Raw genomic sequence first — 26,385 nt, forward strand, 5'->3', positions numbered from 1 at the left:
GACTCGAGAATCAACTATTCTCTCGTGCAGGGGCTGTTTATGTGAGAAAGCGGTGATCTTTATTAAAGAAGCACTTCAGAGATAGTTGAAATTGCATTTATTAGGACTCATGGGATATTATAAAAAATAATCCAAACGATAATAGCCTAGCCTACATATTTTTAAATTGTACATATTTTAACATATTTTCATCATACGTACGGTGCTCGGCAGTGATCAAAAAGGATTTAAACAGTGGATTTTGAATCTCTTCTTGTAAACTCGGAGATGTTGATTCAGACGGCAATTAAATTCCCACACGACCTGTTTGTCAAAAAACAGTAATTTGGCCAGGGATTTTTACGTGGGTTGGTTGAGAAAAAAAAACATGTTATTGATAAAATATTATGGATTCGGACGGCACTAAAATCACCGACTTACCCCTGTAAATGTTTAAAATAGCGGACGAGCCCATGAGAAACAATATTAGAGCACGAATAGGCAGTAGTATGCTTTCACTGGCCTTTAAAAGCGCTCTTTTATTAAATTAATAATATTATGTAGGCCTATAATAATCTAATTAAAATTCTAAAAACAGTGTAATGACAATTTTATTCTTTGCATGAAAACACTTGAATTAGCCTAACTGAACACTGTCTGGGTGTATTAAAACTTCAGAATCATATTCGTATAGACCTGCAACACTAGCCAGGTTTCCAACCAAGTGTTTTTTTGCGAAAAAAGGTTTAGCGCATCAAAATGTTTACCGATATAGCTGATGGAAATGGCAATTATCGATATTTTTTTGCATATTTCGTCACAATCCTTTTCCGTTTAACTTTAGCGCATACATTCTATGCCGATACTTTAAATGACGCGAAAAACTAGTTTGGAAACACTTTTTGTCGAAAAAAAGGGCTTTAACGCAAATAAATGTGGTGTCACATGATTTTCATCACGTGCGCACTAGCGGCGCCAGGATTTTGATTGTAGGTGAATCAAAGAAAACTGGATGGGCCAGTTAAAATAAGCCAAAAACAAAACAAAACAACGGGTTCCCCTTCATCTCCGTTTCAGCGCTTTTCTGCAGCACTGAGGACAGCAACTCAGTAGCCTACCTGAATTTAATGTAATTAGCATAGGTTTAAAAAAAATTAAACAGGGATTTTTTGTTGCTTTTTTAATACAATTACAATTTCATTTAATGTATTGTTTAATACAATTATAGGCCTATTATTTTTAGTTTCTTAACAGCAACAACAGCTGTAAAGATGAAGTTGACGATCGCCATCTCCGTGGTAGTGAACGCGCCTATAGAGAGAAATGCACATCATGGATTACATAACCAGAGAGTAGCCTATTTCTTTTCGTTTTAAATTGTTAAAAAGACATTTCAAGCTTTCTTAAGATATATTTCATGTCTGTGAGGCATATGCTGAGTTTCGTTAAGTTAGGATGAGATGCGCTCCTGTTCACGAGCAATGCAAGTGACCGCACGGGCACCTCAATGATTGTTGTCTGCTATATTTAAATATTTTTATTTATTAAATACAGGCAATTGGTTGATAAAAAAATATTAAAATTAACATACAATTTATACAAAACGAAATTTACTTTAAAAAAAGTCTTTCAGCAAAACTTAACTTAATTAAGTGGTCAAAATCATGTCTGACCCGCTCTATGTCTCTCGATATTGCTCATCCTATCTTACTCGTGCGGTTCACTTTTCATAATCAACATAGATGAAAAAATAACATTATAATATTTTAACAAATATGAAACTAAATGCGCTTATTTAATAGCAACAACACATTAGGCCTACAGACTCTCTATTTGTACAAATTGCTGCACATTCATTTTATTCTGAATTTTGCACACATAAATTGAAAGGCATTTGTTTGTGCATGCATGTAAAACATATCTGCAACATTTATCAAGTGTGCTGACTGGAACCCCAAAAGGTAGAATTTGTGATAAAAAATAAAATAAAATAAAAGATGTATGGAAACGGCTCAAGGGCACTTTTTTTTTGCGATACACCAAAACATATGCGACAAATCACTTTCGTCATTCGTGACGTCATCACGCACACAATCTTATCGGTAAAAGGCCAATTGAATGGAAACAGTCTGGAGACGGCAAAGTTCATAATGTTTTTTTATCGCATATTCACTTTGTCGATAACATAACAGCGCAAAAAGTGGATGGAAACTAGGCTAGTGATAAGGTAAAGCTAAGAGCGGTCCAGACCAACCTTACGAAAGTGTGACTTACAGAAGGTGTACTTAGCGTACGAACGTTTCGGGAAACACGTATTAATGATAAGGTGCAGCTTAAGGTGGAACTTAAGAACGACGTAGCGTTAAGGAGGTTTCGGGAAACCCAGCCTTGAACTTTAGCTAGATGCATCTTGATTTAAGAAATTTTAGACATTTTGACTGAAAAAAATTATTATTATTATTTATTTTTTTTTGCAGTGTAATAGTTAGAATATACAGTTTGTCCAGTAAAAAATTTATGTCTATGGAATGTCCCCATAAAACATCGAAACTCAACATTTGTTCTGTGTGTGTGTGAGAGTCTAGGCCTATATATGAACTAGGACTGCAATATATTAAATTATGAATAATATAGCAATTTTTTTTTTGTTTGTTTGAATGTTGTTAACATATAGGCCTACAACTACATCATAGTCTGTATGAATTCACGTAATCTTGTCAGCCACCCCAAGCCCCGGATGTTTTTAACCCTAGAAACACCCCTGAGTGGAGGCCTAATGTGACAGCGTGCCCCATAGGTGGGGTTCATTGTAACATGGCCATGACAGATTCAAATGTTGTCTGATCTCATCTAAACAATACACAAGAAAATATTAAATACTATTATTAACCTTTTCATAACTGACAACTGACCTGTCCAACACTGAACTCACGACACGTCTGAATTGGTGTATAAAAAAATCTGTAACACTTTAGGCCTACAATAATGTTCTATTTATTTAACTATTTAATAGGGGTGTAACGATACGCGGATTCATATTGAACCGTTCGGTACGAGGCTTTCGGTTCGGTTTTCGGTACGCATTTTCAAACCGAACGGTTTGTTGGACCATTTTTCCTGCCGACCAAAATTTCGTTATTTCTGTAGGCGCGTTGCGACGCCGGCGCGACCACAACATTGCCCAACATCAAATGGCAAACGTAATGCAAGCGGAACGAATCTGCTCGTTATTGAGTGGTTGAAGGACCGTTTATCAGTTTGGATCAAAGCAGCGCGAGCCGATCGTGATCATGCGACGCTGTTACTACACAGCGCTAATAAGAGATAAAGAAAGCATTTGAATTCGCCACAGAAGTAATAACATCGCTGCGAGATCTAGTGAGAAACATTCACATTTCTTCGTTATTAACGGATCAAACATTCACCATGGATTTACTGTAGTAACACTAACTGCAACCATGGAAGTGTGGCAGGAATAGTAGGCTATAATGCCTTCAAGTAACATTACGTCGGTTTTATTTTGACATTATGAATACAATTGCTGCCCTCAAATATTAATCTGAACTAAAATAAACCTTTTTTTATAACTACTACAATATTACATTTCATTTTTTCCAAGGAGCTGTTTTGTTTTATATGCTTCTAAGAAGAGTCAATTATAGCTCTAGAATTGCTCAAAGTAAAAAAATATCATACTTTATGATGTTAGTTTTAATAAAAAATAAATAAATAAATAAATAAAGGAAATTTCTCTGGCATTTCTTTTTGCTGTAGCCTATCAAAAACGTACCGAACCGTGACACAAGTGTATCGTATCGAACCGAACCGTGAATTTTGTGAACCGTTACACCCATAATATTTAACTACATTAGTTAACATTTACTATTAGTAAACTGCACTTCTACAACATTGTTAATTTCAACATTTAGCTATAGCCTACATTATTGAAATCAAAAGTTGGACAGTATGAACAGCTGTATTTTTATAAACTATGATAAACAAAGATTAATAAATACAGTAACAAAAGTATTGCTCATGGTAAGTTCATGTTAGTTATTAGATACATTAACTAATGTTAACAATTCAAACCATATCCTAAAGTTACAAACAAATAATTTACTCTAATTTAAATAATACTCTGATGTTTAAATCATTTAAAACGAGAATGTAAGTGTGCTTACCCCATTTTTGTTTGTAAGAAAAAATTAGATTAGATTTCATATCGCAGAAAAATAAAAATATCGCAATATAATTTTTTCCCAATATCGTGCAGCCCTAGCGTATACTGTTAATCACACTGGCTCAACACACATCTGCTCTGAACACAGTTTCTACACATGGATTATAACGTTCTGCTTTACTCTCTCCAGCCTTGAGAAATATATCAGATCCAGACTCCTTTATCAACACTACAAATGCTCTGGAAGATCTGGGATGTATTTCTCAAGCACCACTGATTTAACTTCCGCCTCCCTGAACTTCTGGACCACTTTGCTAAAACACTTGAACGAGTCGTTTTCGACCAACTATCTACATTTCTCACACAGAACATCCTCCTGGACAACAACCAGTCTGGCTTCAGAAGCGCCACTAAACTGAGACGGCCCTGCTCTCGGTTATTGAAGCTCTGAGACTGGCAAGAGGAGCCTCCGAATCCTCAGTTCTCCTCTTGCTGGATCTGTCTGCTGCTTACAGTTAACCACCAAGAAGAGCATCTCAGGAACAGTGCTTCAAGTCTGACCTCTCAGTGGGTCCTTCAGGGTGTCGTGAGGTGTTTAAGACCCAATATCTAGCTCTCGGTTATTGAAGCGGCTTCTCCACTACAACTCGCTTCAGTGGACTTACAGATACATCACCAGCTCATGAAGGGGAATTAACATATTCCTAACAAACATCTCAGGAAAGGAGACTTATTAAACACAACTGCAGAGGTTTATTAAGAAAATTATAGCAATCATTCAAAATGAAAAAAGATGCTAAAAACAGGAATGAACAGACAAGATCCAAGAATCCTCAAATCAGCTCCATCACACAGAACAGAGAGAGATTATACAGTCTGAGTCTGTCCATTACTGTATTAATATTATATTTAAAGCAGTTTACATATGAAGCGCAAGAGAATGACTTTCAACACTGTAGGCAAATATATCCATAACATCCATTTAAATTAAAATAAATCTGGCTTTTTATATATAAAAAAAACATTTGAATCTAAACTTGATTATGTCACTATAAGTGCTCAGAGTTTTTTCTCTGTTTTCTGAGAAGAAGAAAATAAAACAATGAACAATCCTCTGTAAGTTTTTGCTATTGTAAATATTGCTGCAGATTGGCTCTAAACTCATCAGTATTTTATTCTAATATTGTCGGCATCTCTATTTCCTCTGGGTGCTTCGAGTCCTTCCTCCCTGCAAAATAAAAGCATTGACTGACCTCTCGTATGTGTTTTTATCATGATTGCAGATTGTTCCAGATCAGATGAGTGTGAATCATCAGATTGTGTGCGGCTCAAAACTCACCAGCTCTTCTTGCACAGATGATCTGAAGAAGAATCACAGTAGGAGCAGCAAACACTGCGATCCCAACAATACTCACAATCACTGCAGGAAACATGAGAGGAAGAAGAGAAACTGTACATGACTGAAGTCAAGGGTATTCAACTATCAACAGTTATTGATGAAGCATTTACAGACTGACTGATAGTTTAATGTTATAAAGCTGTCAGTATAAATGAACGTGTCGTACCTCTGTATAATGATCCAGCAGTCACACTGACTCCAGTTTCTGATGCTGTATCAGCTGGATCTGTGGATCACGTCTGTTAGTTCAGTTCAACACATAATGCCACATATACACAACATCATCATCACATAATACTGGAGCTTCACATCACAGAAATGATGAATATGTGCACGAGTCGGTCATCTATTATCTTCTTACTTCACTCTCAAGCTGTCAGGAGGAGAATGGCAGTAGTTGAGAAGAGACTGTACTGTATTACTGTATTACTGTATTACTGTGTTACTGTATAATTTATTCCTGGTTTATATGAGAGTGAAACACAGTTGAGCTTCTGCAAATAAACCTTCAGCTTGAATGAAGGACATAAGCCTTATAATTCCTAAACCCGACCTCCTACATGGGTCATACTAGGCTTTAATACACTCGTCTGATTTATGCAATATATCATGTATGACCCATGTAGGAGGCCAATTTTGGGAATTATAAGGAGTGTTATGCAGTTTATGACTTTGACCACTAATATTTTACAACTCCAGAATGTATGAAGCCATCAGAAAGAGTAGAGCCAATCTGTGGAAGTTTTCACAAATCTGTCAGAAAAGAGTGTTTTCTCACCTGAATACTTGACAGTGTATCTGACTGAGGTCTTGAGTTGATCTCTGTGAGTAAGCTGACATCTCCACTCTCTGTTGTCATCTTCATTCAGGAGTGTTGTAGTCAGAGTGATGATACAGTGATATTGATCTGATGATGATAATATCTGATATCTGGAGTCTGTCTTCAGATCAACACCAGCCTGATTCACCCACAACAGCTCAACTCCCTCAGAACTGACCCAATAATCACAGGAGAGTCTAGCATATGAATACAACCGACAGGAGAGAGTCACAGAGCGGCCTGGACTGATCTCAGTCTGTGAGGATGAAGATGATGAAGATGATGATGATGATGATGAAGACACTGAAACTGAACTCAAGACACAAATCACAGACTCTTCATTCATCATCTGAGTTTAAAGGGAGAATCTGCCCTTTTTAAATTGACCACATAATCATAAACTTACCATGAAGAACATACAGCAAAACATGAGCAACAGGTCCTTGTCGTCTGTCATTCACATATTGTCTGCAGGTGTATAATCCATAATCTTCTCCTGTGACGTTCTTGATGTTCAGAGAGCAGTCAGACTCCAGACTCAGTCTCTCATGTCTCTCTGTGTCTTTATTCTTTATCCCTCCAGTAATCAGTTCAACTCCTACTGAATGTCTGTTAGAGTAGATCCATGTAGTTGATTTGCAGTCAGAAAGAGCTTTATTACAGGACAGAGAGACATTTTCACCAGAACTGATGAACACACGATCTCCACTGGTTTCTGAAACACAATTAAAAAGCAGAAGATTCAAATACAGTCTTTTATTTCTCATTTAAAGCAAACAACACACTCTCCAGAATAAACTATTAGTCTTTATCAGAGAGCTGTTCAAATCACTGACACACTCTTAATATGAAGATAATTCTTCATCATCAGATGTTTGAGTGACACTATGTCCAGTATCAGGAATAATACAGTATGATCTGTGTGTATCAATACACAACTCTGAGATCACAACGTGAATGTGTGCAAGAATAAACTGAGCATGTTCAAATGAACTCTTTCCAGACTAATTCCACTAAATGTCTTTAGAGAAAATACAGATTTCTTTACCTGTGAGAAGTGAAGAGAGAATGATCAGTCCCAGCAGACACAGATCACACTTATCAGCCATTTTCTGTTTCTGTCAGTCTTGCTCTGCATTATATATAGTTATAGCTCTTCCTTTAAACATCATCAGCTCCTCCTGTGGTTATTAACTTCCTCTCATCTGACCAACCGAGTGTTTACATCCGTTGATGTATAGTGACATATATAGACTGTGTATTTTAACACTGGGGATTTTGCTCTGTGGGTTTTAATGTTCTTGACTCTGAGTGACACTCAACAGCAGCCTCATCAGTCTAAACGCTTCCCTCCTAAGCGTCAGAGACCCTGGGCCTAAGATAATGCTGGACCCTGCGCCTCAGAAGCAATCCTGATCATCCAGGAAGGAAGAGGGGAGGGTTAAAGATTGGGCTTAAAGAAAGGCTGTTTTCGCCATTGGCTTGCTTATTTGGGGGAATTTAATTTAATATTCCACAATAATATTGATCTGCCTGCATTGACACCATTATATGAGAACTGAACTGAGCTGGACGATGACATCGCAGTTTTCTCCAGAGCGGCTATGTATATAAATGAACTAAATTAATAACTTTTTTACCACAAAAATGAACCATCACTGAACTTAAGCTGGACTGTGACGCTATTTTCTTTTGGAAACAAACTTTGTTGCATTATTTTCCTGTTATCACTGTAAAGCTGCTTGAAATAATCTGTATTGTAAAAAGCGCTACAAATGTATTTTTCATTATTGCTCATAAAGCAAGTGCTCGATTCTACACCAGCTCGAAATAACGAGGAAAAACTGTCCAAATAAAGACACACTTAGAAGAGGGCAAGAGGCGCGAGTTCCCATTCAAAAAGAAAAGTTATTAAAGAAAACACACACACACACACACACACACACACACACTTGAAAACTTGAAAACTTGAAACACAGACCAAACAGAGAATGAATGTGAGGGATGAACTTATAAAGCAAACAAAACCGAGGATCATTAATAGCACACAGCTGACACGGATGAACTAATGACTGTGACCAGAGATAGATGAGTGGGGGAATCTGAACAAAGACATGTGACAAATGACAAGAACCTGAAAGTCCATGAAAACAACACTAAATCGCACATAATGTGACACTATTGTTCACCACACTGGCTCAAACACACTTACGCTCAACGCTTCAGACTGAACACGATGGACAGGCTCTACTTTTGCACACGAGAGCACTGGCGGAGCTAGGGGGTCGCCGTGGCCACCCTTGGTCTAAGCTTGGCCACCCCTTTGGCCACCCCTCTCACAACTGCTGTTTCTGTCTGTCTTTTTTTACTGACAAAAATTGCGTTTTTTAAAACGCTGAACCGTCTCTTTAAGACCACAAAAAACGTGAGACTTTTCAGACGCACACTCCAACTTCACCTCAGCGCCAGGCGCAAGTCAAACGAGTGCGGAAATGAGCAAGTGCCGAATGAGCTTCAGCAGAACATCAGACAGTGATATGCACATAGTAAATATAGAGTCAATCTTTCTCAACTGGTGGGTTGCAAGACCGTTTTGAGTAAGTCGAATAGAGTGCAGTCACCAACAAACGTCATTCTCTTTTTTTCTGATGCTACTTTTATTTTAGAAGATGTGTGTGAAAGCTTGTGACACTTCTGTCAGATGCTGAGAAAAGGGCGTTGTCCTTGTTCAGTTGGCTATCTTCGGTAAGATGACATGTTGTCAGGCCAAATGTCAGTAAAACTAACTACCTTTTCTGTCATACGGCTGACAGCCGTTGTACTGTGCTTGCGCACATCACGTGCAAATGCGGCGCGCTGTAGCTGTATAGTTGTCGTCAATTAACTCATGTAAGAATCAAAAAGGCGATTAAAGCTGTCAAAACTTCATGCATGTATTTGTTATAGCCTATATGCGTCACATGTGTCTGGATTAAAATATTCTGCTATGTGAGATCACAATATAAGGCACAAACTGATATGTAATGTTTTAATGTCCAAATAAATGTGAGCACTGTGCATTTGTACTAGAAGATATGCATTCATTTTGCGTTCATTTGTAAAGGACAAACAAAAATGGATAATTTTTAAATCCATAAAATAACTAATTTTACATTCTGGCAACATTACATTATGAAAAACATAACATTTTACATGATGTGCTGTTGACTTCCGCCTTGTTCACATTCTTGCACATGGGGGTTCAAAAGAGAACTTTTGTTTTCCTTTTTAATTTAGGTATGATAGAACTGTTGCAATTATTTATTGTGACAACTAATATAGAAAGTTGAACTTTTTTGACAAACTCAGAATTGGTTGAATAGTTCATTGATTATATCAAACGCATTGAAGGTTGAATAGTCTTTGGACTACAGTATTTATCTGCATGTTATCTCATCCATGAAGATGCAACAATGTAGAACAAGCTATTGGAGATTTTGAGAACCAGAACCAAGCTAACAGAGCAAGTTGAACTTTAGCTATAGTGTGTGCCCTTTTATTACTATTTAATTCATTTTAATATGAGGTGGTGGGTAATAATAAAAAATATATAAAATTCACTCAGCATTCCATGATTCCTAATTCACTATCTCAATTACAATTAAGTACAAATGAACTTTATTCAGTTGTGTAGGCACTAAAACAGTCCAATACATAAATTGTTAAAAGTCCGTGCCCTGACATAGACTACGTTACCCATAATGCATGTGTTCATTTGTAGTTTTGCTCGATCGCGGTTGCGCGAGGTACTTTCACTTTGGTGTGATCCAGTGCCATGAGAGCATCATTCACGGTGCAGAGAATTGCCATCCTTTGTTAATCCTGCGCTAATCTTGTGTGTATGAGTGCTGTGTGCGTCCTTAAGATGTAAGTACGGCTTTTGCATGAATGGCGAGTTTATTGCAGAGTTATTAGCCCAGGTGGCGAAGTTGTTATACTCGTGTTATTCTCTACTGCTATATTGTTGCGGCCCGCTACGGCGCTCCACATGCGCTCCTAAAGTAGCCATCCACTGTATATACTTTAGTTATTGCCTTGCAAATAACTACAAATATTATATTTAATGTATAGTTCGCCTGTTTTGGCATTTTTCACCATTTGGAGATTTGTGGTATTTATGCAAGTTCATTTATAGTGTTAGAGCTCCCACTAGTGGATTTTTGGTTGTACTGCGGGTTATTTCTTTATGCATCTGTATGCAACCATAACCTACGTGTTTATTAATATACATTTTATTGTATTTTCTGTTTCAGATAACCACACACACACACACGCAAACACATCTATCTTGTCATATTAATACTTGTGACCCATCATCATCTCCATGTACCTGACTCATCCTCAATAAATTCTCAAACTGCACCATTGGATTTGCCTATTCCTTCTGACAGAGGAAGACTCAGTTGACGAGCAATCCATAATCAGCCTCAGACGCACACGGTCTCTCACATAAATCATTTTTTATGATAAAATAATAATATTTCTGTGCCACCCCAGACTGGTTGCTGGCCCTTGCCTGCCCACCCCTATGGAAAAATCCTGGCTCCGCCACTGAGTATTTCTGTTAGTTTCACTTCCTTATTTTAGAGTTTCCTGCATGCAGTTCAATTCTATAAATAAAATCATTAAATTATTAGTGATAAAATTGGTTTACTACTGAAACGTTATCCACTATCCATGACTCCTCAATTCTTAAACAGTTTTTAAAGTATTTTAAAGTAATTATTAGCATCAGCTCCAGTTTGGTGAAACAGAAAGTATTTGCACATGATATTAAATGTCTTCTGGAAGAGTTTCTCCACATGGATTATAACGTTCTGCTTTACTCTCTCCAGCCCTGAGAAATATATCCGATCCAGACTCTGGATTAGTATCATCTGAGGACCACATGTGATTTAGAAATTACCCACTTAAGTTCCACTTAGAAGAGAGCAAGAGCCGTGAGTTCCCCTTCAAAAAAGAAAAAAGTATTAAAGCTAAAATAGTTGGACAACAATCATTTAAAACTGGAAGTGAACAATCAAATCAGTTATTGGTTGAATGAAACAAGAAAATGAACAATCGTTGCGGGGTCTGAGGCTTCCACAGTTCCAACACACGGTTTAAAGGAGTCATAACCTGCAAATTTCACTTTTCCACGAGAATCAATGTATGTTATGATTGCATAATGATTATACACTGGCCGGGAAGCCGATATTTAAAAGTGAAGCGTTTGTTTACCTCAGGGTTTGTAAAATAGCCCACGTGCACGCGCACTAAAAAACGAGATTTTGATTTCAGCCCCGTCTTGACGTCAAGACGGGGCAGGATATACCATATATGGACACCGCAGCAGGAAGCCCGCCCTTCCCCACTATTAGGTATTACGGTCTATCACTTCCCTGTATTTTGTTCCATATTCATGAAAACTTACAAAAGGAGATGTTATGAAGAATATCATGTCAGTTACTTTTTCATACTGTAAATTAAAAGGTGAATGAGAATGTCTCTGTCAGCTCAATTGTCATGTCAATTTTTTTATTTATTTTTTATTCTTATAATAATTGTTTGCAGTTTAAGTTTGTCTGTAATGCAGCTGATTAATTTTTTTTTTTTAAATTTTTCTATTGAAAGAGAACAGAATATTTAACCAATGCTTAGAGAGCATGTGTGTGTGATTTGAGTTGGACAGAAATCTGAAAACATAAAGAGAATGACCTGTTTAGTTGGCTCAAAGGTCATTAAAACAACCATTTCAAAAGCTGAAGTGATTTTCTTTTTTTATATTATAGTTAGAATATGTATAACTCAGTGTTTTAACTAATTGAAAAAGCTGAATAATCGTTCCAAACTTACTGATTAGTCGGCGAAATAATCGACGATTAGTCGATTAATCGTTCTAATAATCGTTAGATTAATCGATTATCAAAATAATCGTTTGTTGCAGCCCTAAGCAGGGGGCAGAGTTAAAAAGGAACTTTGTTGTTCTTGTCTAGCCTTAATTTACTGAAGGCAATGGATGTTAGGTAAATGTTTATTAAATTAATTCACAAAATGTACACATTCATTATTAATCTTATGCCTAATATGATGAAAAAAGCTGTTATTTGTTTCATCTCCTCTCACATTAAATCACATGTATTATATAGGCCTATTTTAAGTTCAAAATGGTGAAATTAGAAAAAAGTTGATTAGTTTGCCTTGATTATTTTTGTCGTTGTTTAACATTTCTCAAAACATTTCTGTCAAATATGAAATGTTTAGTTTAGCTACTTGCACCTTATCTCGCACTTTATGACCGTTATCAGCTGGAACTCGCTCTCAGCGGCTCCTGTGAACATACTATTGTCCTAACAGGTGTATGAATGCGTCTGCAGGTGTATCTAACCCTAACAACTAATGACCAACTTTATTTTTGCTATTGTACATACATTTTATTCTTCTAACTGTTTGTCTTTGGTTAACACAGCTGGAGAAGAACAACAGGGAGGTTGGAAGACACAGTAGAGGAACTACAGAATAAATATGGAGAGAAAACAGCATTAAAAAGGATCAAGTCCATAGTGAAAAAAATCAGAAAAAAGATTATCAAACGTAGGAAAAGATGTATAATTTACTTTGTTAGTAGTCAATATGTTTCTCAATCTTCAATAAGCTTTACTATAATGTTTACATGGTTTTGGTTGTGTAATTAATTGCTCGTTTTTTTTAACAGATGGTGACGTTCAAACGCTGAGCGTTCAAACACATTCTGGAAACATGACAAATCAACAGCATAATAATACTAATAATACTAATTCTACATCATTCGGACAGCCATTAATTCAGAACCCTAATCAGCTTAACTTCACAATTGACCAGAAGAATGGTGGGACAATATTTGCTCCAATCATGGTAGAAACCACAATATATGGTGATGTTAACATCAGTGCGGTGAGTGTCTGATAATTTAAGAAACAGTTGCTTAGTTAAGAAATGATTTGTGTATGTTATATATATTTATGTATGAGTATTTTTTCTTTTGTTTTTCAGGTGTCTCACTCTACCTCGGTAAACGAACATGGTAAGATCTCTTGTTGTAGAACACTGTGCATTCATAAGTGTGATGCTCCTGTTAATAATATGACTATCCAACTTTGTCCTGATTTTTAGAAATTCTTCCGAATGTAAGGAATGAGATGAAATCAAGAATGCTGCGTGACGCTGAGAGGACTTTGGAGGGAAGTGCACCACAGTCGGTCTCTCTAAACAAGATCTACACTGAGCTGTTTATCATCAATGATGAGACTGACCCGATCAATAGAGAACATGAGATCTGGCAGATCGAGACAACACATGATTTAAACACATCAGCTCAGAGACTCATAAACTACAAGGAAATCCTTCAGCCAGCCACAGATGAAAATATAATTGTGTGGTGATTTTCCAAATGATACAACTTAGTCTAAATAAGAGCAACATGGAGTCCTCGGATTTCTTAAAAACAACAACAAAACGTTGTCAAAGTTTGTCACAATATGTTGTATGGACAAAAATACTGTTTGAAATATTTTTGTATAAATAAGATCTAAGACGACTAAGTACAGTTTTTCAACCATTTAAAGTTTTTGAACAGACATCGTTTAATAACAATTATACCTTAGGTTCAATTTAAACAAAATCATTAGAGTAATCTTCTAAAAGATAAATAGAAGATATGAATGTATTCAAACTTTTGATCATATAAATAAGATCATATTTAAACTTTTACGATTATGCTTTGAAATAAATTTAGTACGAACACAACTTTGGCTCTGGAAAGGACCTTATAAGCAGCCTATCAATAAGACAGCCTGATGGTTCACAGTTTCTAAATGTTTTCATTGTTGCTCTCTCTCTCTCTCTCTGTAGATAGGCCTATGTGGTCATTTTCTCACAGATACAACTTAAGGAATTATTGAACATTTCACAGGTGTGAGATGACTTTTGTGACTAAGGTGTTTTTATTTAGCTGTTCATTTTTTCAGCTGTTCATTTTTTAGAACCGTGTGTGTGCGCGCGTGCTGGCGCGGATTAATGCACAGGCTTGCGTAGGCTGCAGCCTAGGGGCCCCACGTGTGCAGGGGGCCTCGGATTGGCCAGACAATTTTTTTTATATATTTTTTATATATATATTTACTTAAGCGCGAACCAGGCAGGGAACGGCGCCAGGATTCCAGTTTGGATGGGCCAGACCAATTGTGAACGTTAAATTAAAAACGTTATCCAATCACTGTTTAACCTAATAAAAATTACTGACTAATATACTGTTAAATTATCTGTGAGTATACATAATAGCTTGATGCTCTTTAAATATTTTGTTGCATTGTAAAAAAGTTCGGTGCATAGGACGGACCCATCCGCGATCGCTCTCCATGGTTCTGACCAAAGAAGAGCGCTTTGGAATCTCCATGCATCATACCTGGGCTGCGTTTCCTGATAATGTTGTCTCTTAGCGCGCTACGAAGACTCTTAACTTAACTAAAGGTATACTACCACTAAAGGTACACCATTGCTAGGCGTCTTCAGGGCTAGCATCCACTCGCGAGGCAGAGGCGCTGGCGCCCTCCAACGGCGCTGGTCGCGCTAGCTGCGCTTGCCGCGCTAGCACCCTGGGGTGGCAGAGACGAAGATGTGCTAGGTGATGTGGATCTCAGCTCTCCTTCATCTCCTGGTTGCAACGATGACTCCGAGACTGTACGTGCGCGTTTAAGGTAGCCTACCTAAACAACGACTGTTGCAACAGGGGTGAGGGCTGGGTTGGAAAATATGTGACGTCATTGTTTTTTAATTTAATTAATGTTGATTATGAAAGTACGGAAGAGTATTAGGGCCAAGCAATAATAAAAAAATAAAACCATCTCGAGATTAAAGTCATTATAATGCGAGATTAAACTCGTTAAATTTCGAGAAAAAAGTCGAAATACAATCTTGAGAATAAACTCATTACATTTCGAGAATAAAGTCGTGTTTCGAGAAAAAAAGTCGAAATGAAATGTAGAGAATAACGCATTCGACCAGAGTTCATTGCATACGAGGCTGAATCCAGTTACTTATTCGTTTGTTAGGCTACTTATTGACGCGCGGACCTCCCCTTTAAATGACGCGCCGCTTCCTTAAGCCTTGTTTATACTTTCGCCCGGCTCCGCAGCGCGAGTCTCCGCAGACTGCGCGCGCACCTCCCCAAACGGACGAGGCATTTATACTCGACGCGCTCGCCGTTGTACTATTCTTTGAAACGATAGAGGGCGACTCAAGTAATTATCCTCTAACCATCAGGAATCAGCAGTTAGAAGAAGAAGCTATACACACGTGACAATGTTTATTTTAGCGGCGCGTGCAATACAGCTTAGAAATGATATTAAATTATTTATTTATTTTATAGTTTTCTGTGATGGTCGTGTTTAGGTGTACATGATCGAATATGTGGTTACGGTACAAAAATCATCATGGCTATGGAAAGCCATCAAAATTGAAACCCCGCATGGACAAAAAAAAATGCTGATTGAATCTTTTCATATAAATGAGATTTAAGACGACTATGTAAGGACCACCCATTGGCCCAACGACGGAATCCAACGGCCTGGCGAAGGTATAATGCGTGTATGTCTTTTCAGCGCTCCAGTGAAGTTCACTTAATTTATTGGAATTTAGTGTTTCTGATTAGAAAATAATCATAAATATTGATTATGAATTAATTTAGATCTTTGATTATTCTGAGCATCTCATAATTTCAAATATTCGTTCATTACGGACCTAGTGTCGCTTTGAGACGTCACGTCGTGAATGTGCGCTCACGATCACAAACTAGCCAGTCCTGAAATAGTCAGAGGGTGCAGTGCAAGTATTTTACCCTATGCAGCCGCTCACTGCAGACCCAGAGGTGTAATTTTTTATAATATTTGCAGCGTACAACATGCTAAGTCAGGAGATAGTCAGAAATCGGAAGGTCTTCCTAAGATGTGCCCCATGCTCCATTCATAGTGCCTCCAGTTTGATCTATCCTGGACAAAGATTTGCGGAAACACCAGACTACACTTTTAATCTACTAAAAATAATGATTTCTGAAAAATGCAGAATAAATCAAGATGTAACATTTGTCAGGTAAAAATGTATCATGCCAATTACACAAAAACTGTTTAAAAGCCAGTTCAGAGATAATAAATACATAACATCATTCACTCAAAGATGACTCTAAAAGTAAGCAATGTACTGTATTCCTGACAGAGACACAGTAATGTGTCAGGGCCTTCCAACAGGAGAACCCTGAAACAGCACTGTATGGGGGATGATCCTGGTTACAGGGTCCCAAAGACTGCTCTGTCCCCTCGCCTTAAATACCAGACCAGAACAAAAGGGGTTATACAAATGTTGTTTAGAGTTGTTTGGGCCAATCCATGTACCCCAGGGGGTTAGCACCTGGTTTCTTGAGATATCTTAAAGAGATCTCACCTAGAGAGGAGAACAGGATTCTCCTAAGTTCTCAATCTTTCTCATTAAACCAATGACTGCAATGAAATTAAGACCATTTTACCAATCGCACTGAGACACTTAAAATGATACCAAACATGAAAAGGAAAAACAACATATTCACAAGATACACCATATGTGTTATATAGACATTCTTAATGAACTTTCAGTGTCTTGAGGAGGGAGAGGGGGGATGAGATGAAGTCAAACAAGGAGACAAGGAGATAAGTTTGGGCAGGACAAGGTTCTGTGCTCTGTCTTTGCTATCTGCTGTCCAGGGTGCATTTTATGGCTTTATTGCAGGGTGAGTTTTATTTTAGCAGAAAAATCAGTTCTTACATCTGTATTTAGGAAGTATGCCCAATATGTGACAACCAATTTTCCAGAGAGGATATTGCATACCATGCCAGCTTTTGTGGAGATGGGTATTAATCAATTTGCATTCATCATGCCTTACTTTTTTTGGTCAGGTCTAACGTGATGTTTTTACAGTTGTAATTACCATTGAGGTTCTCATGGTATATCTAAACATGACACCTTGATACCATTACTTGAAGATGATGCCAGAGAGGGGACTTCAAGCACAATTGATCTCTTGCCTCATGGTTCCAGGACTACAGAACAAAGCACCAGTCCCACTGGTGTAGTCAATGACATGGCCGGACCATCAACTATTCTTGCTGATCCCACTGTCCCAGGTGCCAGTCAAGAGCATAAGCTTTTAACAGAGCTCACAAACACAAGGATATATTTAGTTTTCTGTTTTTGCTGCCACAAGTCAGTTGTTAAATGTCATTGTCATGTTAACCTGTCCTGTCCCTCTTACAGGACCTGCATTTTAGCTTCTGTTTGATGTTAATTGCTTGTAATCACGCTGATTAATACACTCAAATACATAGTAATCAGGCTCTGTACATTTTTAATATCACACTGAAATGTATTTGACTGTTTAATGTTTATTTTTTTTGTTTGTGTATTTATTTTATATTTCATAGAATGGAAGCGAATCATGAATGCTTCAAGTGCAGCAACACTGTTCAGAAGAGTTATCTTGAGGGAGCGACAGCTGGAGATACCTCTTCGCTTATCAATGGACCTACATTCTGATGTTGAAGAGAGAGAAAAGGCAGTAATTGTAAGATTTTGAGTTTTCGAACACTTAGTTTCAACCTTTCAGAACTTTATTTTCAGTTTTGAATCATGGCAGGATATTAATCCCATAGCCCACACCTAGGCGTTCGTTTTCAGCAGAGCGCCTAGCGCTTTCAGATGGCTACGCTAAAAACGCTTTGGTGGACACACAGCCTTCAGTGCTGGTCCGGGATTATCGGCGCGGAGAGGAAAAGTGGAAAACTGCTACTGTTTCCTCTCAGACAGGACCAGTGTCCTATACTGTAGAGCTGGGAAATTCGCAACTCTGGGAAAGACATACGGATCAGATGCTAGACTGTCCTCCTGAAATTTCCAAAGTCACCGAATGACCTCAATCAGTGGACTTTCCATCGCAGACACCAGATAATGCTGGACAGGGATGGTCTTCGCCGGTCTTCGCTGTCGCACGACACCTTCCCAAAGCGTTAGGAGGTTTCCTGTCCGGGTCCACAAACCACATAACAGGCTACACTTATACAAATTTTAAGGTTTGGGTAGTAAAAAATATGACAAATGTCAAGATGGATATCGCGGGATTCACGCTCGTGCACAGTGTTGCTAATGAACTGGATGGAATTTAAGTTCTGTTGCTTTTATACACCTTCCCAAAGTGTTAGTTTTCCTGTCCGGGTCCACACCACACAACAGGCTACACTTATAAAATGTTTAAGGTTTGGGTAGTTCAAAAAGAAAGAAACAATATGACAAATGTCATGATTTGTGTTGTATACCTCATAACTGAGTTTACATTCATCTGGAGTGACACCAATTAATAGTGTTCAGTTATTATAAAGTGATCCCGTTATTGCCATACTTTAAGTTGAATTCTTTGTGTTTCTATAAGTTTGGATATATGAAAATGTGATTAAGAGGGGAGAAACTGGGATGTTTTGGGGTTAATGCATTCTGGCCTGTTGCCACTGGAGGTTGCCACTGGAGGGCGCTCCAGGCAGGGACGGACTGGGACTAAAAAACGGCCCTGGACTTTGACTAGGCCCGGCCCAAAGCAATCGGCGCGGAAACTCGACAACAACAAAAACAACAACAATAACGCCTGGCATGAGTGTCACAAGACTTTAATTGTGGCTCATGATACTATACCATCCAAATTATAGCAATAGCACTGATGTTGACTAGATGTTGTGTTAAAAGCACATTATTCTAGATTAACTTGAATACTCGCATATAAATGGACTTGATCTAAGCTCAACCTGAATAAACAAATGATGGAATGGATTAAAAAAAAAAAAAAAGGTTTTATTCCAAGATAGCATGGAATAGATTATATAATATGCTGTTATAACAGCATATTATACAATCTATTCCATGCTGTCTTAAAATTTATTTATTACTTATAATCTTAATTAATTTATGCAGTAATTAATCTTACTGCACAAATAATAATACCACATCTAAATGAAAATACACCATTACAAATGTAACTTCTGTATTCAAAATCTTCAAAGTTTGTAAGCATTAACTGTAACGTTACCAACATTTTTAAAAGTAAAAGCACAACATATTTCTTAATATTAGCTACTGCATGTGGCATTTTACAGCTAAAATGTTGAAGTTTAGCTGTTTTAACTACTGTAATCATTAACAATGTAGCAACCTGAATATCACTTCCTAACATCATCCAACTCACTTTCTCCTCTCATGTTCCATACTTACTTGCCCTGGATCTGCCTGTTCATCTTTCTGTCCCTCATCATCACTGGTGGCATGTTGCTGTCTGGCTCACTTCGTCACTGCTGCTAATATTTAACTGCGAGGTGCTGCTGCTGGCTGTGCTGCTAAATATTTCAGTTAGTTTGCGACATTTAACGGCTTCAGTATCTAAATTCCGCAATTTTTTTTCTCTCGCCTTCTCAGCCACACCCTTTTCTTTCCGTTTTTTACCCACGGCCGCGTTATGCATATTGTTTGTTTGTTTCTATGCTTCTATCTAACGTCTTTGCTTCTCCTTACTTGGCGGCCACGGCCAGTGCAGCTGGCATCCAACTTAAAGGTGCATTGCTGCCACCTACAGTACTGGAGTGTGAAACAGATTAGTGGGGGCAAAAACAGGTGATAACTGCGTGCGTGGCGGGTGGTGGGCCGGCCCGCCGGCCGTCCTGGAGTACCGGCCGTTCTGTGATTCTCCAGATCACACAGATGGCCAGTCCGCCCCTGGCTCCAGGTCACATGTTGTTTGGCTGATGCTGACAAAGTAATAAAACGAAGAACAAGTTGTTTTCCCTATACTCACTGTGTGTGTTGTGTCTGTTCCTATACAAGAAAATATAAATAATCAGAATTATATTAGCATATTGATGCAGACATAATATTAGCCTATATATTTTAGCCCCTCTTTTGACTATTAGCCTACAAAGCATTTGATTGTTTAGAATATGATTGTATTATGTTAGAGGCAGAAACATCTGATCTTCGGACTCCCGTTCCCAAAACCATCAATGATATTTTTACTTATGGTCTTTGTAGAGTTCATTTAGAGAAACCTTTCATTCCTCTCTTAAACTTTTGTGAATGCTGCTGCATTTTGCCTGTGCCTTATTTTACAAGTAGTTTTAATAGGCTATTTTTAACCCAAATGCAGCCTGTTGGGTCTGTAGGCATAGAGACACTGGCCTTCATTCATAAAAAGACACATATTTAAAATATTTTAAATATACTGCCTCTGTTCTTTCATTAATTTGGAGATTATAGATGTAAAATTATTACAATATAAAAATGTTAAGTGCGATATTGTAATTGTGATTAATTACAGAAAAAATGTGCAATTGATTAGTTATGTTTTTTAATGGATGTCCTTCTCTTTCATATGCGATACAGAAGCACACGTTCAACCGTTTCTTGATTGCAACTATTGCCTATATTTCCATATTCTAGATCAAGAATCATTTAATCATATGCTATTCTGAGAGGAGTTATTATCGTGTCATTATGACCTATAGGCTATAGTGCTCACCTTTTTGGGACACTTCCCTTTGTTTATTTCATATACTGTATTAATCAGTTCTGTGATTCCTCTTTAAACTCTGCCTTGCTTCGTGGTGTTACAGGCCAACATGAACATCAACTTACAGTGAGTTTTGCAAGATCAGCAACTTCGTTTCCTCGGACTTCCTCATTTGCACTCGTTCATTTCAAAAAGCAGCACCAGGAAAGCTGATTGGCTGATGTTGGCTGATGTCGCTGCTCATTGGCTCTCGAGTGCTTGCTCATATGACCACGTGACCTCTCCTTCCTTTCGTTTGAAATGACAGGCGCGCATTCACGAGTGACTCAAGATTTACGTTTTCCACGAACAACTTGAATTCTACACTCAACTTCACACGGAATTATTGTACTTTTCTAGAGAAATAACTCATCTGGAAACACTTTAATAGGAGAAGGTGTAAAGTGTAAAGTTGAGGAACATGAAGCTGGAGTTTGTGAGGGTGAAACAGATGGAGGAGAAGCAGAGGTGTGTGTGTGTGTGTGTGTGTGTGTGTGTGTGTGTGTGTGTTCAGGAAATGGTCAAGAGGACTGAAGGAAACAGTGGAAATGTGTCGTGGATCATGAGAAGGAATGACAGCAGAGACTCTCTTGATGATTGTAAGTTGTTTTGTTGTTGTTTGACGCTTGGAAAGTGTTGTTAACTAAAATTAACATTAAGAAAACGTGCATGCGTTCTTTTGCCTTTTTTAAGAACGCATTTTATTTATTATTTTTGCGGTGTAGTTTCACCTATATTTAACAGCGCTTCGTCAGAAGTACAAACACAACAGTCGTTTTTAAATCCATCCAATGGTTGAGAGGAAAGGAGTAAACACGGTCACTAGTTGGTTGTGACAGCTGTCAATCAAAATGTGGAGCAGTGATTCGCTCCGTGTGTTCACTGTCAGAAAACAAGTGCATAATTCGGTAAATTAGCATTTTTATTTAACAGAATTGATCAACTTGTTCCTGCTGTGGCTGTTTTAATTCACAGCCCTTCTAAAAAAGTGGAAGTTTTTGGTTTAATATATTCTTAATATATAAGACTGACTGTCGATGATCTAATTTAATGTTGTTTTGAATTCTATTTGTTCATTATTTATTTTGTTGGATTTTAGTTGGACTTGGTCAGAACTGTTTCAAAAATAGTTATCGACATGATGCCGCTGCCTTTGGGCTCAGTGATGTTGAATTTAAATTACATATAAAATAAAGACATGTTATTGTGATGTAGGCTAATGGTGTAATGGAAGGGACTAAAGAACAAAGTATTTTTATCAGCTGAAAGGCAGAATACAAATGTTTTTTTTAAGTTACATAGACATTATATAACAGTTTCAGGTAATGTTTTAGTGTTGGTAACATGTCCCACACAAACTTAGTAATCGTCCCACATTTGGTTTGTTTAATGGTATTTATTTTTACCTCATCAGTTTCACTACTACGGAAGCCCTGAACCGCAACGTAAAAAACAATTATGTAAAAAAAAAAAAAAAAAAAAAGAGCATTTCGAGATTAAAGACGAAACATTACGAGAATACAGTCTTCCGTGTTGCGTGTGTGTGCATTCATAACGGTGCGCGTCCACTGGCGCAGAGCGCGTGTTTCCGCGGGCGTGTGTGCGTGTTTGTGTGTATATGTGTGTATGTAATGCGCTGCCTCGGACATGGATCTACACAAAATAGTAGCTTTTTACTTTTATCTGGGCTTTCAACAAAAGGAAACTCTACAACACAGGTGCTGATCTACCAACATGCATTCCCATGGCGTTGCCTATAGACGAGCACACACACACAGACTCCGCCGGAGTAACTTAGGTTCACAATCCGGTCCAAACTGTGGCAGTGTTTCTGACGTGTTTTCGTGCTCGTCTATAATAGGCAACAGCATCTGGGTCGAGAACAACAGTAACTGCACTGTCTCCCTCTTCACTGTAAATACGCTCTGGATACATTTTAAGTGCATCATTCTGTATCCAGTCATTTGGCCGGATCCCGTGATTTCCTCAGATATAAAACCACTGGTTGAGGAGACATTCCCTGATATGAATGTAAAGCGCTTTGAGTGTAGGCATACAGTAGACATATGAAAGTATATATATATTTTATAACGTCCTATAATGGTAGCCTGATGGTGATGGCATGTTGGTAGATTGGCACCTGTAGAGTTTCCTTTTGTTGAAAGCCCAGATAACAGTGAAACGCGCGCGCCGTCATGATGCTGTGCGGCGATGTGAAGCAACGGCAAGCGCACACGCGGAGGTCTTCTACGGAATACTGTAGGCTATTCTCGAAATGTGTCGACTTTATTCTCGAAATGTGTCGACTGTATTCTCGACATGTTTCGACTTTATTCTCGACATGTTTCGACTTTATTCTCGAAATGTTTCGACTGTATTCTCGAAATGTTTCGACTGTATTCTCGAAATGCTAGATTTGTTTTGTTTTTTCACTTTTTTTTTTTTTTTTTTGCTTTGCTTTTCAGGGCTTCCGTTCACACCTGTCTAGTACGATTATGTGGTTTTGTTTTATTAAAACAGTGTAGGGGAGCGCGGGGCACAACGTAACACGGGGCTAGGTGTAACACACTTGTTTTAAATACTTCCGCACTGCTTGGATGATGAAACTTTGTGTATTTACTAGTTGCCATATCAACACTATATAGAAAAAAAAAATTCCGCCAAAATTATATATTTTTTTGGAAGATATCCATAGACATAATTTATTAAACCATAGCAAAAGTAAATTTCTTACTTAAGTTAATTTTTCATCTCTATTTTTTGTGTTTATTTAAAATAAGACAAATCTGATATTATTTTAATCTCCAAGATGTTATTTAACAGTTGAGATAGTTCTTTAATGTTTCGCTAACTAGCAGAAGACACTAGCCGGGTTTAAATCCCAGTTGTGCAGGCGGGGCATGTTGTAACACTGCTTTACAATGAGCCCCTATTAGAAATATGCTATTACATTCTATACTTTTATTAATTTTATTGAAAAAACGTGAGAAAAAGGTGAATAAAGACTGAGAGTCAATGTTCAGAAATTACTAATTATTTATTTGTTTTGAACTATCCCACTGAGCAAGCGACGTCTGTGGACGTACAAAACAGGTTGATATCAAGTCCGCCCGTCCAGGCCATGATCTGAACGTCCATTGACAGCCAGAATTAGTCGATTTATGACATTGAGTAATTATGTCCAATCTGGCCATAATCTAAACGTCTACTGACAGCCAGGACTAGTTCAGAAAAGACGTTCATACTGGCTATAATCTGGACGTCCGTTGACATCCAGAAACAGTCCATAAATGACGTGAATAAAGATGTCCAATCCGGCCATAATCTAAACGTCCACTGACAGCCAGAACTAGTTCAGAAAAGACGTTCATACTGACTATAATCTGGACGTCCGTTGACATCCAGAAACAGTCCATAACTGACGTGAATAAAGATGTCCAATATGGCCATAATCTAAACGTCCACTGACAGCCAGAACTAGTTCAGAAAAGACGTTCATACTGGCTATAATCTGGACGTCCGTTGACATCCAGAAACAGTCCATAAATGACGTGAATAAAGATGTCCAATCCGGCCATAATCTAAACGTCCACTGACAGCCAGAACTAGTTCAGAAAAGACGTTCATACTGACTATAATCTGGACGTCCGTTGACATCCAGAAACAGTCCATAAATGACGTGAATAAAGATGTCCAATATGGCCATAATCTAAACGTCCACTGACAGCCAGAACTAGTTCAGAAAAGACGTTCATACTGACTATAATCTGGACGTCCTTTGACATCCAGAAACAGTCCATAAATGACGTGAATAAAGATGTCCAATATGGCCATAATCTAAACGTCCACTGACAGCCAGAACTAGTTCAGAAAAGACGTTCATACTGACTATAATCTGGACGTCCTTTGACATCCAGAAACAGTCCATAAATGACGTGAATAAAGATGTTCAATCCAGCCATAATCTAAACGTCCACTGACAGCCAGAACTAGTTCAGAAAAGACGTTCATACTGACTATAATCTGGACGTCCGTTGACATCCAGAAACAGTCCATAACTGACGTGAATAAAGATGTCCAATATGGCCATAATCTAAACGTCCACTGACAGCCAGAACTAGTTCAGAAAAGACGTTCATACTGGCTATAATCTGGACGTCCGTTGACATCCAGAAACAGTCCATAACTGACGTGAATAAAGATGTCCAATCCGGCCATAATCTAAACGTCCACTTACAGCCAGAACTAGTTCAGAAAAGACGTTCATACTGACTATAATCTGGACGTCCGTTGACATCCAGAAACAGTCCATAACTGACGTGAATAAAGATGTCCAATATGGCCATAATCTAAACGTCCACTAACAGCCAGAACTAGTTCAGAAAAGACGTTCATACTGGCAATAATCTGGACGTCCGTTGACATCCAGAAACAGTCCATAAATGACGTGAATAAAGATGTCCAATCCAGCCATAATCTAAACGTCCACAGACAGCCAGAACTAGTTCAGAAAAGACGTTCATACTGGCTATAATCTGGACGTCCGTTGACATCCAGAAACAGTCCATAAATTACGTGAATAAAGATGTCCAATCCAGCCATAATCTAAACGTCCACTGACAGCCAGAACTAGTTCAGAAAAGACGTTCATACTGACTATAATCTGGACGTCCGTTGACATCCAGAAACAGTCCATAACTGACGTGAATAAAGATGTCCAATATGGCCATAATCTAAACGTCCACTGACAGCCAGAACTAGTTCAGAAAAGACGTTCATACTGGCAATAATCTGGACGTCCGTTGACATCCAGAAACAGTCCATAAATGACGTGAATAAAGATGTCCAATCCAGCCATAATCTAAACGTCCACAGACAGCCAGAACTAGTTCAGAAAAGACGTTCATACTGGCTATAATCTGGACGTCCGTTGACATCCAGAAACAGTCCATAAATTACGTGAATAAAGATGTCCAATCCAGCCATAATCTAAACGTCCACTGACAGCCAGAACTAGTTCAGAAAAGACGTTCATACTGACTATAATCTGGACGTCCGTTGACATCCAGAAACAGTCCATAAATTACGTGAATAAAGATGTCCAATATGGCCATAATCTAAACGTCCACTAACAGCCAGAACTAGTTCAGAAAAGACGTTCATACTGACTATAATCTGAACGTCCGTTGACATCCAGAAACAGTCCATAAATGATGTGAATAAAGATGTCCAATCCAGCCATAATCTAAACGTCCACTGACAGCCAGAACTAGTTCAGAAAAGACGTTCATACTGGCTATAATCTGGACGTCCGTTGACATCCAGAAACAGTCCATAAATGATGTGAA

General features: G+C 38.1%; 2 protein-coding genes and 1 long non-coding RNA gene across 7 annotated transcripts in view; 2 read left to right on the top strand and 1 right to left on the bottom strand.

The window, feature by feature from the left end:
* Positions 1–26,385, top strand: part of LOC311095233 — a 374,729-nt gene that overhangs the window by 231,136 nt on the left and 117,208 nt on the right. The window lies entirely within an intron of this gene.
* LOC311095130 (uncharacterized protein) overlaps positions 4,895–26,385 on the bottom strand; it is a 467,684-nt gene continuing 446,193 nt past the window's right edge. The window contains exons 1-6 of one of the 2 annotated variants that reach the window (XM_084133486.1): positions 7,427–7,512; positions 6,785–7,093; positions 6,337–6,687; positions 5,725–5,784; positions 5,499–5,579; positions 4,895–5,387 (exon numbers count right to left, since the gene is read on the bottom strand). In XM_084133486.1, the coding sequence (XP_083989612.1) occupies positions 5,332–5,387; positions 5,499–5,579; positions 5,725–5,784; positions 6,337–6,687; positions 6,785–7,093; positions 7,427–7,487 (918 nt within the window). In that variant the 5' untranslated portion in view covers positions 7,488–7,512 and the 3' untranslated portion in view covers positions 4,895–5,331. Of the gene's footprint in view, positions 5,388–5,498; positions 5,580–5,674; positions 5,785–6,336; positions 6,688–6,784; positions 7,094–7,426; positions 7,513–26,385 lie in introns of those variants that run through there. The other variant, XM_084133487.1, reaches the window with a different exon arrangement.
* On the top strand, positions 10,133–14,179 carry LOC311093925 (uncharacterized protein). Of its 4 annotated transcripts, XM_084131596.1 has the most exons (7): positions 10,163–10,284; positions 10,671–10,857; positions 11,253–11,777; positions 12,866–12,990; positions 13,112–13,329; positions 13,429–13,459; positions 13,549–13,980. In XM_084131596.1, exons 3-7 carry the CDS (start codon positions 11,737–11,739, stop codon positions 13,815–13,817), a joined length of 684 nt encoding a protein of 227 aa, XP_083987722.1. In that variant the 5' UTR covers positions 10,163–10,284; positions 10,671–10,857; positions 11,253–11,736; the 3' UTR covers positions 13,818–13,980. The 4 variants fall into 4 exon arrangements, 3 of the variants coding, with proteins under 3 accessions (XP_083987723.1, XP_083987722.1, XP_083987721.1); XR_014608504.1 differs by lacking the exon at positions 11,253–11,777 and having other exon boundaries at positions 10,171–10,284; positions 13,549–14,179; XM_084131595.1 differs by having other exon boundaries at positions 10,172–10,284; positions 10,671–11,777; positions 13,549–14,179.

This window comes from Abramis brama (genome assembly GCF_963993115.1).
Source record: "Abramis brama genome assembly, chromosome: 1".
NCBI classification, from domain to species: Eukaryota; Metazoa; Chordata; class Actinopteri; order Cypriniformes; family Leuciscidae; genus Abramis; species Abramis brama.